This window comes from Pteropus vampyrus, unplaced genomic scaffold (assembly GCF_000151845.1).
Source record: "Pteropus vampyrus isolate Shadow unplaced genomic scaffold, Pvam_2.0 Scaffold56, whole genome shotgun sequence".
NCBI lineage: Eukaryota > Metazoa > Chordata > Mammalia > Chiroptera > Pteropodidae > Pteropus > Pteropus vampyrus.
Window position 1 is genome coordinate 4830036 of NW_011888837.1, and position 12382 is coordinate 4842417.

Sequence of the window (12382 nt, forward strand, 5' to 3'; positions counted from 1 at the left end):
ATCTGTGAGGTCAGCCAAGGGTTGCCTTGCCTTTTAAAAAAAAAAAAAAAAAGTCATACAACCTCCCTGTGACCAATTAGTGGGCTCAGGTGAAGGCACTTTAGGACCCTGCAATTTGGGAGTAATAACCTCTGAAGTGTGGCTACCTCACCCCACTCCTGGGAAGCCCTGATGGTGAAAACTTCTCAGTCTTCATTCACGTTCTCATCTTCACTCTTCTGTTGACTCTTTTCTCACCACTTTTTTTTTTTTTACTATCCCCAGTAGTTCCAGCAAGTTTGCCAACGTGACAATTGCCAAGGAAAGACCCATGCCTGGTGCAGCCCATTTGGTTGGTAGTCAGATAGTGGCTTCCAGATCCCAAACTTCTGTCAAGGGTTCAGAGGCCTTTGAGACCAGCCCAGCCTCCACCAAGGCTGCTCTGCCCCAACATGCCGGGTCTGCTGGCTGGCAGCCAAACTCAGGGCAGCCACCTCCCATCCTGACCCAAGGCCTTGTCCATGACCCAGTCAGTGGGACTCATGGTTTAGAAAAGAATGTGAGTTCTAGTCCTCAAAAGACTTCAGAAGACATCAGAACAGAAACTCTGGCCAAGGAAATTGTCCACCAAGACAAATCTCTGGCAGACATCTTGGATCCAGATTCCAGAATGAAGACAACTATGGACCTGATGGAAGGTTTGTTTCCTCGAGATGTTAATTTGCTGCAGGAAAACAGCATAAAGAGGAAAGCCCTACAAAGAACTGTCAGCTGCCCAGGATATGAAGGCAAGAGGTAAGTCCCTGGTAATGTCCCCAAAGAGCCTTACAAATGAACTCCTTCCACAGGGTGATAAGTCTGGGACTACTTACCTACTAATCTTTTCTTGCTTCGAAAACAGCAGGAATGACCCAAGACTGACATTCCATCTCAGCCCTAGAGGAGTGCCTCTGAGAAGTAGGATGGGAGACAGACAGACCCTGAGTTACCGGGCCCTTGCTCGACAAAAAAATAATAGTAATAATAATTGCTGTTAACACCTATTCATGCTCTTTGTGTCAGACACTGTATTCATTTCTTTATATAAACATTTTGTTTAATCTTCACAAGAACCTTCTGAGATAGCTACCAATTTTATCTCCATGTTACCGGTGAGGAAACTGAAGCACAGAGGAGTTAAGACTGTGCGACTGAAGTCATAGGACCTGTGTGATGATGGCACCTATATCTGAACTCAGCACTGTGACTTGCCTGCTCTCTTCACTGTACTGTGCCCCCTAACTCGGTAGACATGCAACCTCCCATTCTGTCAGAGTCCCTTACAGGGAGCTCCACAGGGGTCAGTGATGAGAGGAGCAAGTAGAACCAGTGGGCATGGCAGAAGGCGGAGGTGAACATGGTCTTTGTAAGAAGGATGAGAGCCTAGACACACATTTAGTGACTTCACTGGCATTTGCCTTTGAAGAGTTAAAGTGAGTGCTCACATTCAGCCTGTGAGCCTCTGCTCTTGAAGTTAAAGGGCAGTGATATTTAGGGAAGCCTTAACTGTCCTGTAACATGTCGCTGTGCCCAGCCACAGGGGTGTAAAGACCGTCAGCAGTCTGTTTTTCATTCTTTTGATTTCTCCTGGGTTATTGCAATATTTTCTTGCATGTTTTATTTCCTTAAAGTACTACTATGGTTTTTATTTTCTTTTTTTCACTGGAAGCTGTAAATTGGAAGATTGGAACTGCAGAGTTAGTGGCTTCTAGGCTAAGTCAGAAGAGCATTTCATCTAAATTTGGGCTGGCATTTTAGATATGTCCAAATGATCCTAACTAAATTACTATCAGGAATACCATGTTTTTATTGGGGGGATGATTGGTAGGGAAAAAGTAAAGAGCTATGTAGTACTCAAACTTTTTGATGTTATCGGAGGCTTTCCTAATACAGGGCCTGAATCTCCTATTCAGATTTGGCAGAGACCAATTGAAGTACATGGACTTTTCCAGGGTCGTGTGTTTAGCACCGAACACCTAGAACATGCAAGGCAATCCACTGGCTACCACGAGGGGCCCAAAGACGCCTTTCTGTGGGTGTGTGGGTTAGTTCAGCACAGGCGGTTGTGGTAGGTCCAAGTGAGGGGTTTCCATTCATTTCATTCTGTTCTCTGACCCCACTTGCTGTAGAAGAAGGTAATTTACAAGTATATCCTTAGAAAAGCATTTCCTAGCATTATCATTGAGAACCTATGTTCTTTCAGTCAATTTAGAAGTGAAATGGCCACGTAGCTTTTGTAGGAGGAATTTCAAAACAGGCATGCGCCATCTTCTGGTGAAAATAAGCATTGTTCTCTTGTTGTGCGTGAGACCTCACATAGCCATTGTGAGGTTTAGTTATCAGATGCCTAAGAAGCCCACGTGTAATGCAATGAATTTATCTGGAGGGGGAAAACACATGTCAAAAATTCTTTTTCTTATTTTTTTTAATTAACTGGACTAAATGTAATTATATTGCTTAGAGGAATAGTCCTGTCAAGCAGGAAACTAGTAGAAAAATGACTTTTTTGGTGGTTCCTTATTCCATATTAAAATGATGGTCTAGATGTTAAATAATGTCACAGGACTGAATAGCTGAAATTCCTCTCCAGGAGAACCTAACCTACTTCCACTACCATTTATTCAGTGGATAAGATCCGACCTATAGTCTGAAAGACAGCTTGAGTATAATAAAACAGAGATAACAAAGTTCTCAACTCCTTATTTGTTCTCCAGCCTTGAAACCCCCTGCTGTGTAATCAGTGAGTAGATTTCACCTCTTAACATTCATTGACCAGCAAGCTCCAGATTTCCTGGACTTCCATGGGATATGAGGCTTACGTGAGAAAGAAAACTAATAAGTGTCCAAAGAACAGTCATAGTAGGCATCAGAAAGATAATGGGTAACTCTGCAAGAGTAGGAAATAACCTAAAACCTGAAATTTTTACAGCACCTTTAAAATACATTCACACGACTGAGTCATGGCTCCCCCTGTCTTTCTGTGAAATAAGGCGTCAGTAACATTCTTATATTTATCACAAGAGAAACATGCAGAGAGGTTAAATGACTTGCCCAGAGTCGTCTGGCAAGTCCAGCCCTGACCCGCACTCCTCGCCTTCCCAGTACTGCCGTCGGTGGTCTTCATCCCGAGTTTGCCTGGCCTCTAGAGCCCTACACACAGTAACTACCTATTAGCAAATAGTTATTAGTTCATCCTAATTTCTGGGAAGAAATTGAATAGGATTTTTTACACATTTCTGAATGGAGAAATGTGGTGAAATGAAGCTTTCGGTATGTGCTGTGTGTGGCTGTACTTTTTGTTCTTTTTCAACCCAGGAGTGAAGACAGGGAAGCAGTGAGCATGCTGGTTAACTGCCCTGCCTACTACAGTGTGTCTGCTCCCAAGGCTGAGCTGCTGAACAAAATCAAAGATATGCCAGAAGAGGTAAATGAGGAAGAAGAGCAGGCGGATGTCAATGAAAAGAAGGTAAGAAGCTAGGACCTGTGTTCTGCTGTCCCCAGGAAGGTAGTCAGGGTCCTATCGGGGTTACTGGCCCTTATGGCAGAAAGGGCAGGGGCCTGTTGCATCACCAACCTCACCCAAACCATCGGTACTTTGAGCAATTTCCTCACAGCTCACCTGTCATTTTCATTTTTATAAATGACAAAAGTGAACGTATGTGGGAATAAGTTATTTCTTAAAAGTCTCACCGCTGGGACTAGAACCTGGGTCCCCTGCCTCCTAGTCCAACACAGGGACCCCAACACTGTTGTCTGAGCCAATGCCAACAGCCTGTGTAGTTTTCATTTCATGTTTTATAGTCAAAAGGAAAACTAGAAAATCTAGAAACTTTAAGGAGAGACTGATTGTCAAAAGACACTTCTGGAAAAAGGTAATGTTAATCTTTAGATTCCCCAACTCTCTTTGCAATACCCCAATGAATAGCTTGAAAGCACAGTATTGGAATTTAGTCGTTAGCATTTGATACTCCTACGGAAATTTTAAATGCTAAGCATTTTTAAAATGACCGTGTGCTGCTGCTGCTCTCTTCCCGCATGCCATGGAGATCTAAGTTCAGCTGTGCCTGCAGGGGAGAAAGTTCTTGCCATTCCACTTTCCCTATAGCCCCAGAGGGGCTGTGCTCATAGCCCTGGTACAGCTCAGGCCTGCATGCTGAAAAAGGACTCCGTCAAAGCTTGCCTCTTGCTGAGCCTGGAATGTAAGTGGTTCTCAGTCTATCAATTCCAGGAGAAACTTTCTTATGTGATTCTACTTCATTTATTCTAGAATATGTCCTAAGTCCTCTTGTTTGTGTTGAAATAAGACCACAGGATACAGACCCTGGGGGCTGGGACTTATGGGACAGGGGGATGTGAGGCTTTAGAAGCACCTCCATCAGTGGTATTCTGCCTTGTGCTGCTCCAGCTCCGTGGCTCACAGTGCATGGCTGACATGCTGATGCAGCCACTGCGGTAACACGCTCTCCCAGCCTAAGGCTTTCTCATTTAAACACCTGTTTCGTAGCACGCCTCCTGGCACATGCCCATCTCAGTGCTGCTGAGTGCCCTCTGATTGGGAGAAAAATACCACCTTGCTCTGGTGGTATTTTTATCCCAAAGGGCAAGCTATATAAATACCATCATAGGTACCAAGTTGCCGTGACATCTTTAAATGAACATTTTACCAGTTTGTGGTGGTTCTTTACATGTAGACGTACCCTGTTTTACAGTAGCAGCGCAGCATATTACTCGTTACTTTTTCCTCCCCATCTTTATTTTTTAACCACTTTTTCATCACTTATCACCTTCTCACTCTGAGGATTATATGGCAAAAAGCATTTTTAGACTGAAAATATAAAGGAATAGAGGATTAATCATTATGGGAAATAACATTAGGTACTACTTATTAAGGACTTAGATGCTAGGTGTGGGTTTTGTTTTTTCTTTTTTTTGCATAATGCTGTATTATCTTTTTTCACAAAACCGCTGACACCTGTATTGTCACATTTTACACTGAAGTAATCGGAATGAGTAAGGCCGAGAAGAGAAGAGGGTATTCAAGGCAAAGGGAACGGTGTGGGAAAAGACCTTGAGGTGCGAAGAAACAAAGGGAGTGTGTGTTTATTGAAGGTTCTTTCGGTAGTTTGATTTTTTTGGAATATAAAACAATGATTAAATTAGAAATGACCAAATTTAGAAAATAAAGGCCACATGTACGGGAGATGAAACTGGAAGGAGCCACAGGGGCCAGGAGGTCACTTGCATCACATGGGGCTTTGTGTGAAATGCTGCAGGGTTCAGATCAGATCAGTTCATTAAAACAAAAAATTCTCAAAGGGTTCTCCATTGCCGCAATGGAGATTGTGGCAATGGAGAACCCTTTGAGAATTTTTTGTTTTAATGAACTACAAGTTTATTAATGTGTAATAGAACTTTCATTAGTGTCACATTTGCATATCTGACTTGGAAACACAGGAAATGTGTCAGCTTTAAATGATGTTGAAGGCATCTATTAATATATTCAGCGTAGAGTTGAAAATGTCATTCTCTTCCTGAAATACAATAAGCTTTTCTAACAATGATTTTAAAAAATGATGCTTGGTCAATATTCATTCCCCGAGATTGTTCTGAGACAGAGTGTAGCCTTCCACCAGCTTTTGCAAAGTAATATTTAAAGTTATTAATAACCTAAGCTGCATTTCTAGGTATGAAACTAAGGGTCAATGGAAACTTGTCCTGATTTAGTAATAATTTTTAAATTGAAATGAGCATTTTAAATCAATTCTACTTTATTTTCTCTTTATATATCCTAGATGATGAATTGTAATATTCCAAGTAAATCTAAGTGTTACTTAAAATATGGAACACTTTTATTGTCTGAAATTCTGACTTACATAAACACTAAAGATGGTTTAATGTCATAGTTTTCCATTCTTTGGCTAAACCTTGCCATATCTATTGGCAAAAATCTGCTTAGACAGAGCCCATAATTCTCTATTCAGAAGGCAAAGGGCTTTGGCTTAGGGACTTAGTGGAAAATTTCAAAAGGCAAAAAGAATCTGTTGTTCCTCGGAATTGCCTTTCCTCAGGAGATGCTTAGTGACCCAGATGGTTCCCAGTTGCGTGTTTCTGCTCCTCTTCATTCATTCTTGAAGTTCCAAGTTTACCCTCTGGTTTGTCTTCCTTTCAGTCTAAAAAAACTTCCTTTAGCATTTCTTTTAGAATAGGCCTGCTGGTGACAAATTCTTTTAGTTTTTCTTCATCTAAGACTATCTTTATTCTGCTGTCATTTCTGAAGCAGTTTCACTGGATATGGCATTCTGGGTTGACTGTTCTTTTTCCTTCATCACTTTAAAATTGTTGTTGTACTTTCTTCTTGCTTCTGTGGTTTCTGATGAGGAATGCACAATCATTTAAATACTAGTTCTTCCGATGTGCCATGTGGTGTTTTTCTCTGGCTGCTTTCAATTTGTTTTTTGTCTTTGATTTTCAGCAGTTTGATTATGATTTGTATGGGCCTGATTTTCTTTTTTGGGGGTTTGTTAAGCTTCCTAATTATGTAGATGTATGTCTTTCACCAAATTCAGGAAGTTTTCAGCCATTATATCTTCAAATATTTTTTGTGCCCTAATCTCTTTTAGGGACTCCAGTGACACAAATGTTAGACCTTTCGATATTGCCTCACAAGTCCCTAAAGCTTTGTATTTTTTTTAATCTATTTTCTGTTGGTTCTTCTGACTGGATAATTCTTATTGGTCTATCTTCAAGTTCATTGACTTTCCTTTCTCCATTCTGCTAGTGTTTTTTATTTCAAATCTTATAGTTTTCAATTCTAAATTTTCAATTAGTTTTTGGTAGTGTCTCTTTCTTTGCTGAGGACTTCTACCTTCTTTTCATTTCAAGAGTGTTTACTTTTACCATGGAGCATGGTCATAAAGGCTATTATAAAGACTTTGGTACTCCCAACATTGGGGTTATTCTCAGTGTTAGCACCTGTTGTCTTCCCATGCGAACTGCTCGTATGTTACTGGTTTTATTGGGTTCTTTTTATATTTTTTTATATTGCATTCTGAATGTTTTCAATATTATGTTGTGAGACTGGGTTCTGTTAAAATCCTCTGGAGAATGTTCAAATTTTTTTTTTTTTCAGCAGGCAGTCAACCTAGTTAGGTTCCACAAGGTGGACCAGACTACAGGTTCTGTGGGTGGTAGTTCCAATGTCAATGTAGTTTTCAGAGCCTGTGTTATGTTATACAGGTCTGTCCCACACTTGCACCGTTTGGGGCTTACTCTGGGACTTGTATAGTTGTTTCTGTCGTGTTCAATACTTGAAGCCTTTGCTGTGCTCCTGTGGGTCTGTCCCACACACATGCAGCTTGAGGGTGAGCCGAGGACTTAGGTCAGTTCAACACAGTGTTAGGGATCTTTTCCAGTATTTTCCCCACACTCTCTGGTTCCCAGCAGCCCCTCTCCCTGGGCCTCTGGCTAGAAAGACAAAGTTCTCATGGCTATAGCAGCCTGTGCCATTCTACATGGCTGGGGCCACCCTCAATAAAAAATAGTTTTGATTCCATTTCCCAGTTCCCCTGACCAGAAAGAAGGGTTTTTTCTCTTGAGGTCTTAAGTGCCTGTGCCACCACCGTGCAGTGCAGCTCTAAGTAAAACCATCTTTTGGAGGCACTGCTAGGAGAGGAGAGGAAAAGGGAGGCTTAAAAACAGGATTTCCCCACTCTTTAGCTCACAGAGAGGTTCCTTTCTGGTGCTCTGGTTTTAAAGACAGAGTTTTTGCCACCACACTGCGTAGTTCTGCCTTGGGGCCATCCTCAGGTCAGAGCCAGAACATAAAAGGTGAGGGAAAACAGGAAACTCACTCCCATTTTGGGTCGCACTTCAGGTTTGGCCCACTCCCCAAGGCCCTGCCATACTTCACTTCACAGAGCCCACTTCAGAATTTAGGGACGTAGCTGTAGTAAGTGGGGAGAGAAGCTATGGCAGGCTATGCCGTCTTGGCCAGCAAGACGGGTTTTTTTCCCCAGATTTTATCAACAGGGAGACATGGCACATTTGCATTTTAGAAAGTCCCTCTGGTAGCCATGTATGCAGTAAGACAGGAGGAGGGGAGGGTAGTTTGGAGGGTGTTACTGATGTAGGACAGGACAAATTCCCCCAAGTGGCCCACACCAAGAGAAAAGGGTTCTTGACTGATGAACATAAGAAAGAATTCAAGCACACATTAGAGTTAGAGTTAAAAAGAAACTATTAGAAGGACAGAGAAAAGATCAAGACAGAAAAAAAGACAAGAAGCCCCAAGTATTCAGAGAATTCAGCTTATACATCATTCTTAGTTTTTATGAATTACAGTGTAAAGACTTTGCTTACCCATTTTCCTTTGATGGTGTTGGGGCACAGAGTGAAAGGTAAGACGATGTAGTGTGAAAAGGCCATTTGGTAGTTCCCAGCCTTTGACCCATAAGTTCCCCGTGTTTTTAGCCATAGGGAATGAATGATGGTGTTTATTTTGTGTAGGGTGTGACCTAGAGACTCTGCTTTCCCTTCAGGGAATAGGTATATGGTTTGCTAGCAATCACAGCTGAAATCTTCATTTGTTCTGCAGATTTCCTTGTGAATCAGCATAGTGCAGTCTCTGAATATAGTGTAATTTAACATTTAGTTCTCTTGCCTCCTCCCCGCGTTATTATAGCCATCCAGGACAGTGACCACAGGGATCTAAGGGCAGTGCAGTAGGAGCAGTGAGAAACGGATGGATCAAAAAAAAAAAAAGGAAATGGACAGAACCTGGTAACACTTTAGATGTAGAAGAGAGGAGAGAGTCAAGGATGACTCCAAGTTCCTGGCCACGGTAACTATCACCACTGAAACAGGGAAAACAGGAAGGTCATTTAGGGAAGGAGGAGAATGAGCGTAGTTTAAGTTAAATTTAATATTGTATCTTGTGTATTAAAGATTCCTGAGACCATACTAAGTAAATATGACAACTTTCTGGTCACAAGCCTTCCTGAGAGGAAATGGTAAGGAACCACTCTTGACAGAGAATATGCTAGAGGATATTTGAAACGGCAGTTGAGCCCCCATGATCTTTCTGCTCTCATCAGGTCACACAAGATGAGATGGAGGTTTAATTCAGTTTGTCATCAGGACAGAAATGGCCTCTGACTTCTCTCTCTGGGTAAAATTCGGCTAAGAAAACAGCCATGGGCAGCTGCCTGGATCCTCCCCAGTTTTCACTATCAGGGGCCTGAATTCCACTCTATCCCTAAACCCTGGCCACACGGCTAGGAATCCTGAATTACTCCTGTTTGAGATGAAGACAGTCAGCAGAGGCCAACTGTGTTTATGGTGATATCATTGGCAACACTGCCAGCACAAGTCCTCTGAACAGAAGGCAAAGCAGCATTGCATGTGGAGGGATGGTGGGGAGTTGAGTATTCCCATAGACTGCAGAGGTCCCCAGCATTTTTGCCACCAAGGACCGTACTGCTATGAGAATCTAATGCCTGATGAGCTGAGGTGGTGATGCTAGTGCTAGGGAGCAGCTGCAAACATAGATGAAGCTTTGCTCTTTGTGCCGCCCCAGCCCCCTGCTCACTTCCTGCTGTACGGCCCAGTTCCTATCAGGCCACACCTTACCCACAGGTGGCGGGGGAGGGTTGGAGACTCCAGCAGTAGAGGCATCTACTTCAAATAAGTGGTGTGTGCTCTTCAAATTGCCTAATCTTAATGATAGCACACAAAATAACTGGAATGTATATAATACATTTCTCTTTTCCAAAGTGCTTGCTCAAGCTTTATTTTATTTGGGCTTCATAATATTCCTATGAGCTACTTTAACGTAGTGAGTAAAAGACTGAACCCTGGTATTAAGCCTGGCTCTGGTACTTTCTAACCGCATGAGCCTCGGGCAACTTAAGTAACCTCACTTTCCTCATCAGTAAAACCAGGGTAATAACAGTATCTATTTCATGGGGTTGTTGTGAGTAGTAACTGAATAGTAAAAACAGTTAACTAGTGCCTGGCACAGAGAAAGAGCTCAAGATTTAAACATTATTATTAGTTTTAGGCAGGTATTATCATCCCCTTGCTGTGGTGAGTAAACAGACACAAAAGGTCAAGTGACTTACCTGATGGTGAGTTTTCTGTGGAGTTGGGTCTCCTGACACCTGGTCCAGTGTCCGTCCTGGATCAGCAAAGAGGCGGGACAGGGCCCAACAGGCTTGCTGCATGCCCAGGGCGGGTGGGAGGGAGAAAGAACTCTTATAAAGAGCATCTCACACAAGGCAACAGTTTATCCCATATCAGAAGTTAAGCGGATAAATGTCAATGATTTTGCAAATTAAGTAGCTCCTGAGAGACTAGTATGTTGTTTTAAAAGATTTTTCTATTTATTGCAAAATCTGTTACACAATAGAGACTAGTATGTTATTAACAAAACAAAACCGACCCTGAACACCTCCTCTCTCTCCAGTGAATTCTGCAGGTCAAAGTAGGGCGGGTATTTTTGTTTTTTGTTTTTTAAAGAGATCTGGTGGCTGGCAAAGAAATGGCTATTTAGTACAGCCAACTTTCCTCTGTTGCCTTCACTTACTCAAATCCCTTTAAACTGAATTTTAAAATCCAGATTTCCATATTTTAAGGGCTTAGTAAAATAAAAAAATTCAAGTATCATCCAAATATGCAACATTTGGGCCAGAAGTGACTGAATTGACTGCTTAGTATACTTGTTTTAGCATATATGGCCGAACTGTGATATATCACATTACATCCCAGCAAGTAACTTTCAGAAGTCAAAATGCCACAAAATATGCATTGGTCCTTCCCACAGACACCTCCCTGTATCACTCCTAGGCATTTTCATCTCATTCTGTTCTTCCTTATACCATGAATCCTGAAATATACATCAGAGGAGCTGATGTATATTTCAGGATTCATGGTATAAGGAACAACAGGCTTATGGCCCTGTTGTTATATACAACAGGCTTATATACAACAGGCTTATGGCCCTGCCCAGCATGGATGTTCCTGCCCAGCATGGATGTTTTTGAAAACCAAAACAGGGTCTGAGGGGAAGGACTGAGTAGATTATACTGAGCCTCTTCAGCTGTATCAACTTCTTTGGCCCATCCTCAGCCACTGAACTGTGCTTGCTTGGTGGCTGCTCTTTCAGCACTGCTGACCTGTCACCATCAAAGCCAGGATCAAGACATTACAAGGACACTATAATCATACTTAGACTGAAGGAGCCTGAGAAGGTTGGGGAGCTGAGTTCAGCAGAAACTCAGAGGAAGAGTTCTCCACTCACCCCGACATGTGAGGACAGACTTATTCTTACTGGTGTCTGCTCAATCGCAAATTATTATCATACCATCCCTTAAAATACCAGCGACTGAGAGCCATGAGAATTTTTTTAAATGACATCAATTATTAATAAAAGTGCTTTGAGTTCCTTCCAGAAATGACACACAGTATTAGTTTCAAAAGAAGTCACATTTATAGGAATAAGGAAAACACAAGGCTGTTACCTGTCACCTCCTTTTCTATTAGTTTTTAAAAAGCCTTTGTAGAAACTATACTTCTCAAGATGTGAGATCGAAACGGATACCCAAAACACTTAAATAAGCAGAAGATCTTTTCCTGAGGTTGGCTTGAAAGGAATGTTGCTGCTCAGTTAATTACCTCATGGGATTTTGGTAAAACCTGGTATTCTATAGGAAAGTATCATCGGGTGACATTTAGAGTGGCAAGCCTAGGAAACACAAGCTGAGAGGTTAAAAACTCCTGGCTTGACCCCACGTACATGTTGGTCTCTCTTATCTGAAAAACAGGAATGCGGACATTTGACTTGTCTCAACCCTGACCAGCAAGAATTGTGAGGAAATGTGACAGCAGGCAGTGCTTGTTTTTCACACTGCTTTCCATTCAGTGTCCTTGGTGTTCCCTCATAGGAACTGATATCACAAAGCAAGATCACCACACCCTGCTGGGAGTTTTGCTGGAGGTACCTAGCAGGTTATCTTGCAAGCAAATACCATAGCTGTTAGCCAGAATTGTTTTTTGGAAAACAATGAGTTTTCTAGGAGAGTATAAGGAAAATTAAACAACACTAAGCAATATTCTCTCCCACCTGCATTTTTCTGGGCTCAGACTCTTCATTTGAGGAGTAATATAAACTGTATGAATTTTTTCCACTACTAAAATTGTCTTTTGCATTGATTTTGTCTTAACTAAACAGCTTGAGGAAAGCCAAAAATTATAACCCATGATGAGATGGTGCAGCAGATGGGAATTTTTTAGTCACCCTTCAGCCTCTGGAATTAGGCAAGTTCAGAAGACAACATGATGTTACCACTAAAGCCAGAACTTGTACATT

The 12382-nt window shown here is 41.9% G+C and overlaps 1 protein-coding gene across 5 annotated transcripts in view; it reads left to right on the top strand.

The window, feature by feature from the left end:
* SHROOM3 (shroom family member 3) overlaps nt 1-12382 on the top strand; it is a 163705-nt gene that overhangs the window by 143490 nt on the left and 7833 nt on the right. For 4 of the 5 annotated variants that reach the window (XM_011360570.2, XM_011360573.2, XM_011360574.2 and 1 more), the window contains 2 exons: nt 265-774; nt 3334-3484. In XM_011360570.2, the coding sequence (XP_011358872.1) occupies nt 265-774; nt 3334-3484 (661 nt within the window). The remainder of the gene's footprint in view (nt 1-264; nt 775-3333; nt 3485-12382) is intronic. The other variant, XM_023530881.1, reaches the window with a different exon arrangement.